General features: G+C 38.0%; 1 protein-coding gene across 1 annotated transcript; it reads right to left on the reverse strand.

The window, feature by feature from the left end:
- Positions 1 to 88: 88 nt before the first annotated feature.
- TTPA (alpha tocopherol transfer protein) lies at positions 89 to 16,417 on the reverse strand. The gene is made up of 5 exons (XM_009085793.4): positions 16,155 to 16,417; positions 8,624 to 8,777; positions 7,216 to 7,409; positions 3,934 to 4,044; positions 89 to 2,505 (listed from the first exon to the last, which is right to left on the reverse strand). The coding sequence occupies exons 1-5, from the start codon at positions 16,347 to 16,349 to the stop codon at positions 2,332 to 2,334; spliced, it is 828 nt and encodes a 275-aa protein (XP_009084041.1). The 5' UTR covers positions 16,350 to 16,417; the 3' UTR covers positions 89 to 2,331.
- Positions 16,418 to 16,509: the final 92 nt, after the last annotated feature.

The raw sequence follows: 16,509 nt of genomic DNA on the forward strand, positions 1-16,509 counted from the left end.
CCGCGGGCTGAGCCCCGCCGCCGGCAGCCCCGGGGCCGCCTCCTTCCCTGCGACAGCCACGCTCGTACCCGTGACAGACGAGGCTGGGTCAACCAGGAAGGGTTTATTAATTAAAACATATGTTAATACATTAAAAACAGACGAAAAGATTAAAAATTGTGCATTACATCGTGCTTACAGTCAGTAGTAAATTATATTTGTACCGTTTAACAGGAACTTTTATTTTTTTAGAGGCACTACTGATGTTTATAAAGAATAATGCACTTAGAGATCTTTGTTTCATGGCTACTGCTCAAAGCTGCAACACCACTGCACATCATACCAATATCTTCACTACTCATTATGTAAATGTTCCAATTATATTGTTTCCTTATTATTAGCAGCAATAGCAATTATGAGTTCCCACCTCCTATATAATATGTAAACATTAAAAAATAATTAACAGTTCAGGAAAAAAATAACTGCACTCAGTTCTCTAACTGCTGAGTTATGCAAATATGCTATCACTTACTAACAGGATCAGGGTATCTTTGAAGACATTTAGGACTTTATATTCATAGAGCCGGTGAACTCCAAATAAAGATCAAAAAGCCCTAGCTAAATATGCATATACATATGCAATCAAATGAGGTTTCTGCTACATAAACCAGTAGCATTCAGAGATTGGTTTCATAGGAAAAGTTTTAATTTCCTTGTTCACTGAAACTTGGTTCATTCCTTTGTGCAGTTTACATTCACAGATTAAAATTGAAGGACTGTAATATTAAAACAATAGCTTTGGATCTCCAACTGGTAAATTACTTGGAACTTGAGTTACACACTTGAACAATTGCCAGATAGCTGACTACTTGGTCTATTTTCTTATAAAGAAGAATTTGCAGTTCATTGAACTCCTCTATTTAAGGAGCTTTTGTATCACAAAACAGTGTATCACAAAATAGTATCACAAAACCTGAGAAAAAGAAATATGTATGAAATATATTTTAATATACTCATATCTCAATCAGGTTTCTTTAAATTTAGGCCCCATATCAAAAATATTTTGAAAGAGAAAAATGAAAAGGCACTTCAAGAAATTTGGAAATTGGAAGAAAAAAATAAAAAAGAAGTTGTTGTCAGTTTTGAAAGAATTTCTGGCATTGATCTTACCACAGCAGAAGAAACTACAACCCACAAGAACTCTAAGGGGTTTTTCACAGATGTTCCTCTTGCTAATAAAAATAGTTTCCAATGACTCTTGCAATAATGCCTTACTAATCATAATCTAAAGTAAGGCATTTCTGATATAATAGTATAGTTTCATTTCTGTTCCCTACACCTATATACCAATATTCCAATGTCCTAAAGATTGCAAAATAACTGAAGTTATAATTTCTAGCTACCTGAGATAAAAGCATTTTTATGGATTTATTAATAGGAAAATTAATATGGAATGCTTAAATACATAGTGCTTATGCAAAAAAGAGTTAAGAACAGTTACTGTACTGAAAATAAAATTACTTAACCTACTTTACCCCCTGAAACAAGCAGATAATGCAAACAGCTGAAAACTTTTGACCTCTGTAGTTCTCTACATTAGGGATTAAAGGATAATAATCTGAGTTACCTATAGTTGTCCACAGACATTATCACGTTGAAGAAAGAAAATAAGAATTTTCAAGGTTGTTATGACTCTTTTACCAGTTCCTTCCTCTGATTCACACTGTCCTTTGAAGAATACGTACGTGGTGTTTTTCTATAAGACTTGAAGATTATTCTGTTAATTAGGACAAAAAGGGAAGCGGCACAAGCAGCACAAAGAGTAACGCAAATGTCTCATTATTGCTGACCCATTTTCAATTTGATACAAACTATCAAAACAGCATTTTTTTTTCCCTGAGAATCAATCCAAAAAGCAGCTTCTTCAGTCCTTGCAAATTAGCCCTGTAGTCTTATTTCTGCAACAAACTACCCTATTCACAGTCTATTCTTTGTTTTGTATTGTCTTGACAAGCCAAGATAAAGAGCTAAGTGTAAGGTTCTGGACTACATTATTACAGATGAGTTGTCTCCAAAGACCTAACAGCAGCAGTATCAATCTGATATCCAATGCTCTTCAGCTTTCTGGCATACAAGTTACTCAATAACAGTGTGACAAACATGTAGAATTCATTAATCTCTTCTAACATAGAAACTGATAGACTCCAGTTAGTACAGAAGTGCAGCCAATATAACATTCAGTGAGTGCCCTGCAAAGACATACTGGTTTCATTCACAATGGAAATTTTCATATTACATTTATTTCCAATTCTAGTGTTCAAGAACTGATAAAATACTGTATTAAGGTTATTCCTAGGCAACCAGAGAAATGCTCTGAAGATAATCTGAAGATGCCATTATGAAGTCAGTCCATTCCTTGGCCAGCTCTTCAATGGAGACTTCCTCCCCCCCATATTCCTGTGGGAGAATGCTGACAGGGAAGTGTTCGGTCAGAGTCTGCAAGTAGTTATTCCCATGCATGTACACCTAAACCAAAATATGAAAAGCATTTACTTGGGTATGAATGCTAGACTATTGAGTGAGAACAGGCAGCAAAGCATCTCAATGCAAGAGCTGAACCCACCAGCTTGATTTAACTAAATATGTGTATTTGTTCATAATTAATTCCTTAAAAGGTGGAACTACCCTTGTGAGTTTCCCCTAGGTACTCAAACTCTGTCCTCCTCTGAAGCTGAAGGCTGGTGAAGGATGAACTACAACCTGAGAACTGTATTTTATGTAGCTTTAAGCACAGGACCCAAAACTACACACTTGTTCCAGACTGGTTTAGCAAAGCTGGTGAAAGTACACACTACATCCAAGCTGCTAAACTAACCTAAACCATGGGAATACTGTTTTGTCATGATATCTTGTACTTGTCCTTCAGTCATTTCCAAGAAAAGAGCCCTGTCTGGCTCATGGCCATTACTATCTGGTCCTGCCACATGTATTTAAAAACAAGATTATGTAGTATGTATGTAGGTTAAGACAGGTGTCAAGGAAGATACTCAACAGAATCTATATATCAGTCCTTATCTTTCAGTTCCAACTGGAATTGGATTCTGGACTACTTCTGCACTTTAATTCTTTCAGTACTGTAGGTTTGGTTCTTCTCCTCTTGCTCTATTGTAGCTATTTTGAAACCTTGTTCATTACTTCCAGTCTGATACTTTTCTAGGATTTACTGTCTTGGCATGCACTGGCAAGTGCAAATAACCAAAATCCATGTGCTGAGAAAAGGAGGCTTCAGAATCAGAGCAACAATAGGCAGGGCTGCTTATTTTGTACCTTAGTCCTGCTGTCACCACTTCACTTTTGTGCCAGCTGAAAACTCCAATATCTTTCTATGCTGCAACAAACCATAGTCCTTGGCATGCTTTTGCATCCAAATACAAATCTATTTGCAGATCTCTAACTGCAAAACTATTTAAAGCAACTAAGGAGCTATTTGGAAAAAAACTTAGAAATTAGGTCTGACCAATTTTTAATGCATAAATGCCTCTGGAGGTCTGTCAGAGATAAACAGTTGCCTTCTAATAATTCTGCACAGCTTGGACCACCACACACTGCTCAGTGATCATTTTTCACTATCATTTATATGCAGAGTGCTGGGAAATCCAGGACCTATTTTTTTTTAGTTCTGCAGAAGAATTGTTATGTGACCTCAAGCAAATTATTTAAAAACTTTGTGTCACTTTGTTTTCTCTTCAGAGTAGTGATAACAGCACCACTTGCGACACTCATGTCAATAATAACTGCAAATGCTTTACTGTTAGATTCTGGAGGTCTGTCTGGCATTAACAAACAAAAATGATTTATGCTCTTCAGTACTCAGGAGTAACAGAGCCTAAGGAAAGTGCTGCAGATTGTCATATAAGGGTTTTGTGGCAGAAAGAAATATTTGTGTGCACTCACCCGTTGCTTTATTTTTTCAGTGAGAAAAGGCTTAATTAGAGCGAAGACTGGGTGGAAGAATAAAGGCTCATTAATCAAGTGGATACCTCGAACTTTCAGTGGAAAGGAATCCTGTCAGCATACATGGAAAACAGAATAAGAAAAAGAAAACATTATTGAAACATCTCTATTACTAAGCACAGGCCTGTAAAAACTGTCTGGTCCATAGGTTAAAGTGTTTCTTATGACCTTGCCAATTCCTGCATTTTCTAGCAGTGTAAATTAAGAACAACATTTAGAAAAATCATATCTTGTTCCTCCCATTAGAGGGAAAAATCTCACCATTTTTTTCATCTCAGTAGGAGGTGAGATTGAATATTAAAAACAAACAGAAAAACAAAAGAGAAAACCATCACCAAATTGCACATAAATATTGTACACAAACTTTGTGCTCAGCCTTTCTTCTAAAGTACAATTTTTCACAAGATTCTGCTACTAATTTACAAAATGCTATCTAGATATGTGCTTTGATTGGCAATTTACAGCCTGAAGGATAATGCATAAATATATAAAAACTATTGAAAATACTAACTTTAAGTTAAATAAGTTATATTTATAATTTAGAGATAAGCCTTGAAATTACTAGAAATTTGGCCAAGACAGAAGTTCAGCTTTACAACAAGATTACTGTTTTGATGAAATTTTTAAAATTTAAAAGGCTGCTATTCAGCCTTTATAATATAAAACAGCTTGGATTCTACTTGCATTCATTTAAAAGTTCCAGATCTTTGAAATTTAAAAGATAATATGTCAGTGCTCAAAACAAGCTTTGTGCAATGGGGAAAGTACAGCTTCCCTTCACATCCCACCTGATACTACCTCTGAGATGTTTTCTGCTCATAAAAATGGTACTTCTCACAAACCTATCTCCTCACTAGTTCAATAGTTCTAAGGAAGGAAAAAACACAAAGCTAACACATTTCTTTAGTGCCAATCCTTCTAGATATAATGTAGGTTAAAGACCTTAAAATTATCAGCTTGTATCTTCACTTAATGTTATTATGGGTTATCATATACTTAAAGTCTACTATCATGATTTTCACAAAACAATTTTCTGCCACAAAACAGATTTTTCAAGATAATATCACTATTATCCATACTATGCTTTCCATTCCTTAGTACATACTTCCTTTCCATTAACTTCTGTTTCTTGATACAGTATAGTAATTTGCAAGACACATTTATTGAGTAAAATACTGGGTTAAAACCAAGGTTTCTTAACTTTTACTTATAAGCATATTCTGGAGTGCATTAAGCATGTCCTGGGGGTCATCAGGCACAGCATCTCCAGCCAGGCAAGGGAGGGGATTGTCCTGCTCTGCTCTGCACTGGGGCAGCCTCACCTTGAATACTGTGTGCAGTTTTGGGCACCAAAATATAAAAAATACATTAAGCTATTAGAGAGCTTCAAATGAGGGCCAGGAGGATGCTGAAGAGTCGGAGGGGGGAAGTAGTGAAGTAGTGTGAGGAGTGGCTGAGGTCACTTGGTCTGTTCAGCCTGGAGAAAAGGAGACTGAGGAGAAACCTCATCACAGCCTGCAATTTCCTTGTGAGGGGAAGAGGAAGGGAAGATTTCTTCACTTTCCTGACCAGAGACAAGACCTAAGGGAATGGACTGAAGTTGTGTCAGAGGAGGCTTATATTGGATAAAGGAAAAAGTTTTTAACCCAGAGGGTGGTTGAGCACTGGAACAGGCTCCCCAGGGAAGTGGTCACAGCTCCAAGCCTGACCAAGAGTTCAAGAAGTGTTTGGACAATGCTCTCAGCCACATGGGTGTGTCTCCTGGGGTGTCCTGCATAGAGTCAGGAGTTGGTCTTGATGATTCTGATGAGTCCCTTTCAACTTAACATATTCTATGATTATATGATATTGAACAACACTAATATAATCTCTGGATAAAATTTACAAACCCAGTTAGAAGTGAGGAAAGGAATCAGGGGACAAAAAAAAAATTAAAATTCTTTTCCTTCTTAGAAAAGAACACTGGAAACACACAATTTTTGATTTTTCTTTTCCATTGCTAGAATAAGAATTTAGAAGTTTGAAAAACATTGAAAAAATCAAAAATAGGCCAAGATGGAAACATCATAGTCAAAGAATTTCCTGCTTTGAGATAATGAATTGAAACCTTTAGATGCACTTGCAAATCCTGTTCTGCTTCCTTTCTGCTCTATTTCAAGGTTAAAAAACTTACCAGTAATATGTTTACTACCTCAGAGATCAACCAAAACAGTCTCTCTAGCCCTGTTTTCATGAGAACTGGCCCAAGACTGCATAACACCAGGAGTTCTCATTCTAGATGTGCAAAGTTGGGAACACCTAATGGTTTCAATAAAGTTTTACAGTAGATATCAGAAAGGAAGAACATCTGAAGTTCTGATGATATTAATTCAATGACTAAGCTTTGATTGAATCTCAGATATGAACCTTACCGAATCAGAGCAAGAGATTATCTCCCTGGCTCATTTCCACATCACAGGCTAACAGTTTTATGATTACTGACTTTCAACATAACTTCTAAAGGAAAATAAGATTATAGGACTACACTGTAGCTTGCCTGTCAGTTCTCTGTCCCCTTTTTTCTTTTTTTTTTTTCTCTCAAATCCAGTGGCAAAGTTCAACTGAATATGCCAGAAAGGAATAAGCCTTAAAGACAGTAAAGTCCTGAGAAGTTTTATGAAAAACAGGAGGTGAGGTAACAGTGACTTGCACAAAACAATGCTGATGTTTTGGGGAAGAAAGCAAGCAGATCATCAATGTTATACATTCTGTTGTTAGCAGATGGAAGATCACATAAGCATCATCCATACTTATAACTAGTTAGGAGTGTCTTGCTCTTAATTGCTCACAGTGCATGCTATTTTTAATATTCTCTGAGACAGGAATAAATGCTTTAAATATTGAGATAGTATACAAAAGAATGGAGGAGAAGAGATGAAACAGGATAACAAATAGAAATCCTTCCAAAACAGGGCTTCATCTGCTCCTCCAGTCATGAAATTCTTGTGTTGTAACAGGTTGATGGAGTTCTTATAAAATAACAGAATTCAGAGGGTATTTACTGGTATAGAAGAATAAAATTAAGGTAAAATCAAGCACAACTTGTAGTTGATTAAGGATTTTGTTCTTCTAAGTTGCATAGTCTGAGAATGCCTACAGAATGAAAATTTACTATAGCTTGGAAGAGATGAAAAATTGGAAGTCATAGTAATGAAGCTGCATAAAGCATTATGTCATACTTACTGTGAGAACAGCAGCTATTTTTTTGGCCACTGCTGGACTGATTTGAAAAGCATGAGCAAATCTCCACCCTTGAAGGTCAAAGATGGCCTTGACTCCATTTCGCTGAGTCTCGATCTCCTTTACAATGAGTTCAGATGTGATGAGACTTACACGAAACACTTCATATGCTGTAAATAAACTGGGATCCCATTGTCCTGAGGAGAAGATAGATTACCCTGCATTATCATGAGAAAACCCCATACACCTGCACTTTTTCTTCCTATGGCTTCTAATGTGCTTCTCAGGAGCAAGAATTAAGAATTAATCAGCAAGAACAAAGTTCCTGAAATAAACTGTTTTTCCAGTGCATAAGTTAATTTGTGTACCTGCTCTCTCATTCATCTTTGATGCTCTTTTAGTGGATGGTACCACATAATGTAGCATGTTCTACCTATGGCCATAGACCCAGTACAAGGTCACTCATGCTAGCAGAAGCTGCAGATCATCAGTCCAATCAATTAATATAATTGCTTTTCAGCACTGTAATTTTCTGGCACAACTCAGTGAATCTCACTTATTTTTTTTCTGAGGCCTGAGCAAAAAATTGCATGGGATGAGCCTTAGCTCTAGATGAAAGCTTTAGAGGGCACAACTGCCTACTAGACCAGATGATAATACGAGAGTTCTTTGAAAGTTGTCAAAAATAGAGCCTCTGTCCAAAACAAGCATAAAGAGACATGGTGTCCATTTAACTATGTACTTTTTGAAAATATTTTTAGGAGGTGCATCAAGCATTTTCCAAGTATTGTTTGCTAGGGCTCTTTGGCTACAAGTAAACAATGAAAGCCTGGTGAACTGCTCATCCCAGCATAAACTGAATGTTGATACATGATAAGGTGTACACCTTTGTTTGTGTTCTCCCTACTCTGTGCTGCATCTGCACCAGTACCACAGTCTTAGCCCATGGCTTTGACAATTTACATGAAGTCAAATGATTTTTGGGCACTCAGAGCCAAAAAAACCCACATAATCTTACCATTTTTAAACTTCAAGATTCTTTTGATGCAACAAGAATCTCACTAAAAAGAAAATCGGGTTCTTCATAAGGGATTGTACAGCTTTAGCCATACCAATAGATAAGTAAAATGATTTAATTGTTATAGCCCATTAAATTCACCTTTATATTAATGTAAATGCATTTTGAGCAAGGAACATAAATATATAACCTTTCTAGTTAAGATATTCTGATTTGATCTAGTTTTATCAACCCCTGCAGTTGTACCCATAAAATTTTTTGGTTTGCTGCTAAAATGGTGATAATTAAAAAAAATAAACAAACTGCAAAACAAAACAAAGCAAGAGAACAAAGCCCAAAAACTTCAGTGTCAGAATCAGGTGTGAAACTGTTCCAAGGAATTTTGTCACTCACCAATTCTGTATATTAGAACTTTGCTTCCATGTGGGTCTCTTGACCTTAGGACTCCATGATAGCCAGCTTGCAAAAGACCAAGAACAGAAGATGGTTGTAAATCTGCACTTATTTCTGGGCATTCAATTCTCCACTTCTGATAATTCTTCAATAACTGGAAAAAAAATTATGTGGATGTCAGGTAAGCATCAGCTATTATAGGGAGAGCACAGTTAAAAATATGCTTTCCAAATGTGGCCACAGTCAGGTTTAATTCATTAATTAGCTATAGTTTAATTGTATATTTTGATCAAATCACTCCTAGAAACAGAAGGTTGCTATACTGGATCAAGTAAGTGAGTAAATTGCCATGATGAATTTAGTACCCAGTCAAATCATTAATGAACTGCAGTTATTATTTTGTGTCAGAAAGAAAACTGAATGTACAATAAGCCTGTAATTTCTATGTAAAATGCATCTAATTCCCATATTTTTTCTGCTCAGGTTACCTTCAGGATTGTTTGTTTTGCTACTGCATCAGACTCATTCAGGATTTTTTAAAATTTAGACGTGCAAAATTTTATGGAGGAACATTCTCCTTCACTCACTCACTCACTCACTCACTCACTCACTCACTCACTCCTTCCCAATTTTTTTACACTATTTTTTACATCAATAATTGCAGTTTACTATTTGAAACAGGTATGCTCGTCAGCATACCCAAAAACATTTTTGAGGTCCCTTCTACCCCTCTGAAATGAGAAAATACAACACTTTAGTGGGTCCATTACACATTTGACGATTTCCCTCCCACAGAATAGAACTAATGAGATCCTGTCAGGTTAAAACAGAGATCCTGTCTGTTGCCAGGACTTGGTGAGCCTGGTTCCCAAGGCTGGGAGGCAGCCCATAACCAGCATTTCTAAGGCACAGGAGGAACTGTGTGTTGAAAGGCCATGGACTAATGCTAAAGAAGAGGCAATTAAAGGTGTTCCTTCATGAGGTAACATCTGTGTTGAGGAATTACAGGCAGCATTGTGAAAGGTCCTCTTAGAGATAAAACGTGAAAAATTAGGTTGCCAATGCAGTAGTTTTAACTTCCAAGTCTAATTATTGTATCTCCTTTAATACTAACTAAGTGGTTGTGGGGAAAAGGAACTATGGCCTGCAACTAAAATTTATTTAAGACATTGAGCATAAGTAGAAAGCTATGCAAGACTGTCTTCTAAAATGCTTCCTCTCTGCTCATCAACTAAAATTTACCTCTGCTATAGTTATCACTAAGTTCGGAAAGCAGAGAGATAGCTATTACAAGTAATTCATATTTTGTTTTAATTTCCTCAATGGCTATGACTTAGAGGTCTAACCCAAGACCTTCAAAGTAGCTAAGAGAACCAGAATTTTTCAGTACCTTTTTTCTCAGCAAGCCAAAATGTAGCTTTAAATCTTAATGGTGGCATGCACAGCCTAGCTTTTAAAATTGCTTCTATATTTCATCAAACAGGAAAACCCAATCTGATCCTCAGCACAGTTTCACAAATTAAGTGTGTTCAGTACACTGGAAGCATCAATCAAAAGTCTTTTATTTCCTACAATTTGTATTAACAGAAATTATTTTTTTCTCAATTACTCTGTATTTTACAACAGAAATATTAAAGTTAAGAGTGCTGTCAGGTCCAGCTAATAGAATATAACTGTAAAAAAATTAAAATTTTCTTGTATCTATGCAAACATAATTTTCTACAGTATTTTCATTAGAAGAATGATCAGAAAGAATTTGAGTAAAATTGAATTAATCCCTACAGATTCTTAGAGGGAGACCTGGAACTCAGCATCCTGTAGCTCACAGCATGCTCTTGTCAGATAATTAGTCTTATCTCCTACCCTTCCCTCTATTTTTAAGCCTCTTGTATATTTTACATAAAACATACTTTTTCTTCAGCTTAATGCTGTTCTGCTCAAATTAAGGTTGAATGATTTTGAAGGTCTCTCAAATGAATTGCCATGAGGAAACTATTTATAAAACATTATTGTTTATCAGAAAAATTTACATAATAATACATATTACACTGATTAGAAATTAGCTGTATTTTTAATGGAAATAGAGCTTATAAATACATATTTAGATTAAAAAAAAAAAAAATAGACCGTGTTAGAATCCCAGTTGATTTGGCAGTGAAAGAAAACAGATAAAAGCCTCATCCTAAACCATCACCATAGAAAGAAACATTTAACCATTAGGAGAATTTTATCAGAAGTCCCTTGACTGCATTCAATCAGTTTTAGCCTAGGTTAATTTTAAAACTAACAAACAAACCAGGTGAAGGAAAGAGGAAGGAAGTAGGGAAAGTAAGTTGATTTCTGGGACAGAAGCTCACTACAATTGCAAGGATAGGCCTGTTGAGGTACTCTGACCATCTCTGTCAGTACTTGACTGTCTGCAAAGGGCACTGCTTGAGCAATCCCAACTGTTTGGGCCAGACAGCAATGTCAACATGTATTCTTCCTTGCTCTTTCCAAAACAGACTCTGAAATAGCAGCAAAATACAAAACCACTCTGAAAACAACTATGCAAACATCTGTCAGTTTGTAATTTGTCAGTTTTCTTCTAAAATCTGTAGCACCACAACGTCATGAAGATATATATTTTAAACACCTCTTTGAAGAACTCCCTGCCAAAACTAATGTGTCATTTTTATTCTCTAAGAATAAAAATGACACATTAATTCAATACCCTAAATAATCCTGTCTAGTCAATACAGATAGTTCCTCATTTTCATGATATTTACATTTTCCAAGTTGGAAACAAGGATTTAAGTTCTTGGACTTAATAAGAAAGAGAGTGGTATTTTCACCTTGTGATGCACTCAAGATCCTTACAGAAGGCATAGTGAACCTATTTGCAAACCCATTAAAGAGAAAATACATGGTTGGAATACTCCTGACACTTTCCATGACACAAGTTAAGTGGTGAACCTTTCAGACAGTAACTTGGCTAAGCCTAAATCATACTTTCCTTGGCAAGAAAGTCACAAAGTGCTGAAGAGTTCTAAGATTTTGAAAACCTAATCCAATTGCCTAAAATAATTTAGGTCTGAAGTAAAAGTCAGTGTTAGAGAATCTTCCACAGAATCTACAGCTAGTTTTGGCAGACATTCTGTAAATTTTTATTTATGTAAGCAACCCCTCTCTTACAGCTGGACACAGTCAAGTCTCACATGGCCACTTAAAGGAGTAATTCCTAAACATGTAAAGGAATTCAAACACTTGCAGTGGTTTAGAGGTTTTCTAGTTTTACACTGTTTAAGCACAGAAATTAATGTAATTTTTTTTTCAAGTAAGATTCCTTTTCAGTAGGGTAAAACGTAAATGTTGAATATAACAATCAGCTTGGATATAGATGAAACAACCTAATCTCAGGAAAAATAGACACATTCATTACCCAGTATAAAAAATGGCTCATGCACTTAATGACACAAGAAAAACATCTCAATGTATAATTATCTGTGTTTACAAATGGAATAACCTACATAGCCTCTGCTCAGCATCTCAAAATAGATGCAAGATAACTTGATAAAGGGGGGGAAAGCTGGATGAAAAACTCCAGTGTCTGTAGTTCAGCATTAATTAAGAAGTTTTTTCCCCTGATGTCTGCTGGGGATAGTTCCAGATTTCTGAACATCAGAGATTACAAAGTTATCAATTAAACCAAGATTCAGGTTCTACAAACCAAAGTGAACTTGGTACTTTACTTGGAAGCAAAAGAACTAGGAAACATTGTGCTTGTTAGAGAAACAAATGCATCTGGATAAGTAAATTAATGATACTTTTCTTGATTAATAACTATTTAGCTACATTACCGTGGATGATAGGCAGAATTAGGCCTCTGTTTTGTCAGAAGTTGTAAAAATGCACACAATGCTTGGGGAAAAAAAAGTTTTTCACTGGAATTCTTTGCAGGAGAAACCACAGCTCAAATTTCAGAATATAAACCTTTGAGCATATGTATTTTATATTTCTTTTATATGTGTGTGTACAAATGTACCCAGAATTTAAACATACAGTATACACAGGCAAAGAATTTAAAATATTTTATAGAGACACAGAACTTTCTTAATTCTTCATGCATTACTTCCTTGTCACTGGAAAAAGACTGGCACGTGCTGACTTAGCACAAAGGGAAGCCTGGCTGACTGATTTGTGTTTCCTCAAGAGCCAGCTCAGAGAGCTAATAAGGGTTCTTCCATCCTTTTCAAGGAATTCCTTGGTACTAATGGAAGAAAAGCAGCCAAGTAACGGATTTCAACTTAGCATTTATGTTTGAATGATGTGAAGATCCTCAGAGATAATGTCTGAGACTCAGCAGTGTGTTTGACACTACAGAAAACAACACTTCTTGCACAGCATAGTCAGAATGCACAAGGAAATGCTCATTCCTCTGTAAGTCAAATGCAAAATAAAAGTCTGCCTATATACCTTGGTATCAACCAGAACTCCTAAAATGATCCTAGAGAGTTTTCAGTGCCACAAAATGGTGCTTATAATAGAATGTTATGAAAACCCTTTGCATAGAGTTTCAATGCCAAACATTTTTCTTCTGTTCTCCAAAGTATAATCTATTTCAGGTGCAAAAAGACAGCATTCCAAAGTCACTGAGAGTCAGTCCTATACAAGAGTTATAGGATGTAATGCATAATAAAACAGGAAGAAACATTTATGTCCAAAAGGAGATGCTAGTTCTCCAGATTTCCCAGATCACTAGTGAATCCAAGTGACAGTGTTTTTGGTGATAACAGCAAAGTCAAACATACACACATAGTTAGTACATTCAAAAAGGCAGACACTGACCTCTGAGGTGACCAGTGACAAAACATGAGGGAATAGCCTGAAGCTGTGTCAGGGGGAGTTTAGGCTGGGTGTTAGAAAAAAGTTCTTCACCCAGAGGGTGGTTGGGCACTGGAATAGGCTCTCCAGGGAAGTGGTCACAGCCCCAAACCTGACAGAGTTCAAGAAGCATTTGGACAATGCTCTCGGGCACACGGTGTGACTCTCTGACTGGGTGTCTGTACAGGGCCAGGAGCTGATCTTGAATGATCCCTGCAGGTCCCTTCCAACTCAATATATTCTGTGATTCTGTGAGAATAGTCTGTTACTGAGCTTAACTGAGTGATCACTGTCTTCAAGAAATTAAGACAGTTTTGTCTCTTCTTCAAGTCCTTCAATTCCAGATACCTGTTTCAGTGCTGGGTTTTCTTCTAGCATGAGAGACATCAATATATCATCAAAAGCAAGTCTGGAATTGCCATTGGAAAAATGGAAAAAAATGCTGTTATGAGTCACCATAAAGGATTTAGAAAGGAATGTCTTGATACAATCTACCTGATTATTCTTTTCTGAAGCATTTCCAAATGTTTATAATGGGCGTCAGATAAATCTGTGTCAATTATTAACCAGAAATGCATCAATAAAACAGTCTGGTCAGGTGCCAGACTCTTGATTCATAGTTAAGGCTAAGTATAAGCACATACTAAGACGCTGGACAACCTTTGCTTATATGCATTGACAGGGCCATTAACTTTGATTATCCCTCAGCTGCTCTACAAATACTATATAGTAGTACAATATAGTAGTACATGGAAGCCCAGTGGGCAAAGAGAATCTTATTGGCCTGAACTCCAGACCAGGAGGCAACATCAAAAAGGACAAGAGGGAAGAGCCACTCTCAGGACTGATGGCAGGACGGCTCTGCCCAGGGTGAAATACTAACATAACTTCTGTGTGAAGTCACACTTGGGTTAGATGAATATACAACTTGGGACCACAAGAGATTTTTGCACAATAGTTCTCTTTGGCCTTGATATACCAATTGCAATAAACACATTCCTGTGGGAGGGAAAAAAAAAAGGTACTTCTGTTATTCTTTCCTTACTGTAAGAGAAGTATTCTAGAAAACAGTGTCAGCCAGTATGTAGATTAGGTGCAAGTGGCTATAGCACTTGGAGGACTGAAATTCTAGAGAGAAACATTAAACACAGGTTGGTTTGGAACATCTGAATCTCTTAATTCAAAGGAAGGTTTGAAATTCAGAAACTTAGCTGCCTGTGGAGACCCAGAAAATCTAGAGGTTTAAAAAGAGAACTTTTTCAAAGCAGGATCCCAGTGTTGAGGGCTGATTCCCAAGAGAAACATAGGAAATTTGCTACTTCATAGACTCCCATCTCTAAACCTAGTCTAGATTCCACACTCCCAAAGATTAGTCCTACCTACCTAACACACCTCACAATCCCATCAAAGTGCAAAAACATACAGGCCAAATTCAGAAGTGCAACCATCCTGTCTCTAGGATTACCAGTAACAACCAATTACAATGCAATTAGGAGTGGATATTCAAGAGTCCATATGTCCTCATTAAGCCCTTCAAGCATTTTGGAACCAAGGAACACAGGAAAATAAAATGGCTTTTGTCTTGAAAGAAAAACACCCATGGTCCTACAATGGCTACTGCACAACTTTGATTTAAACAATCTCATGAACTTCAAGTAAAAGTAAGATACATAAAACCCAAAGGAATCGGACTTGACTCATTGATTCTTCTGTTGAGGAGGAAAGGTTTAAAGCTATGGTGCAAATGCCATGAGTCAAAAGAAAAGAACAAAAATACAAATTTTAAAGGTATTTATGATTAAGGGCATAATTTAATTTCTCTATTTCCTTTTTTAGCTACCTTGATCCTGCAATACATCCATATGCAAACAGTCATCTCTTATGGTGAGTAAACTTGGAAAATCTACAGTCCAGAGAAGTCAGAAACTAACAGGTGAAGAAACCAAAAGGTGAAGTCTGTTGGGCAATGCAGTGTAAACAACATAAAATTCCATGGAAACACAGCTTTCAGTTGGCACATGTGAATCAAAGCTTTTGCCCTGGGAGGATTTGGAAATACTTTCTGTTCCAAAGGTTTAATGGTTATCAATCTTCCATTAAAAAAAATAACAAAGTGATAACAATCTGTGCCTTTGGATATTAAAAATATGCGTGCTCTGTGGCAAAAAGGCATACAAAGAGCCGGGAAAGTACCATGACTTACCAAAGCCTGCAAGGAGTGCTGTGAAAGACTAAACTCCAAGCAAAAAGAAGTTTTTACTCATAGTTTTAGGGTCATTATAAGTCTGTAGTGAAACGAGTACGTCTGCTAGTAACCTGAGCCTGATAATCATGACAAGGATGTCCTTTGAAGGGTACTGTTTCCTAATCGGAGCTGTGACCTTACCACGCTCACTGTATAGGCGAGTGACTGTACTGCAGTTACCACAGCCTGAGTGTAACCACCCCGATAGCGCGCTGAGGCAGCCGCCACCCCGCCCACAGATCTGTGCCGCGCCGAAGACACGCGTGACAAGCAATCAGCTACACCCTGGAACTCCGCGCTCGGCCTCGCCCGACCCGGGCAGCGCAGGGCACGGAGCCACCCCACAGCCCGTCCCCGCAGCCACAGCCCGAGCCCGGCTGCTCCCGTCCCCGGGCACCGGGACCTGCCACCGCCGCTCCTCACCCTCCAGGCCAGGTCCAGGTGGAAGTCTCGGGCGCGCAGGAACCGCACCAGGAAGGCATCGGAGAGGGGCTGCGGCCAGCGCTGGCCGGGCTCTGCCTCCGCCCGCCGCCGCAGCTCGGACACGGCGCCGCGCACCTGCGGAGAGTGGTCGGGCAAGTCATTGAGCAGCACCGCGCCCGGCGGAACCTGCGACATCCCCGCGGCACGGCCGAGCTCAGCCCCGCCGCCGGCCCCGGCCCATTGAGGGGAGCGCGGCGGCGGAGCCCGGCCGGGCTGCCCCCGCCCCCGCGGGGCTTAACCCCTGAGCGCCCTCCCGGGCCCCGGGCGAGGGAGCGGGCTGGTGTGCCGCGTCCTC

This window comes from Serinus canaria, chromosome 2, assembly GCF_022539315.1.
Source record: "Serinus canaria isolate serCan28SL12 chromosome 2, serCan2020, whole genome shotgun sequence".
Taxonomy (NCBI): domain Eukaryota; kingdom Metazoa; phylum Chordata; class Aves; order Passeriformes; family Fringillidae; genus Serinus; species Serinus canaria.

What these genes read in the sequence shown, in the direction of transcription:
- TTPA (XM_009085793.4), bottom strand. Translation starts at nt 16,349, where the DNA reads ATGTCGCAGGTTCCGCCGGGCGCGGTGCTGCTCAATGACTTGCCCGAC. An exon ending in AGTTCTAATATACAGAATTG is followed by an intron (nt 7,410 to 8,623) that starts GTGAGTGACAAA and finishes TCTTCTCCTCAG; the next exon opens with GACAATGGGATCCCAGTTTA. An exon ending in AAATAGCTGCTGTTCTCACA is followed by an intron (nt 4,045 to 7,215) that starts GTAAGTATGACA and finishes GTATGCTGACAG; the next exon opens with GATTCCTTTCCACTGAAAGT.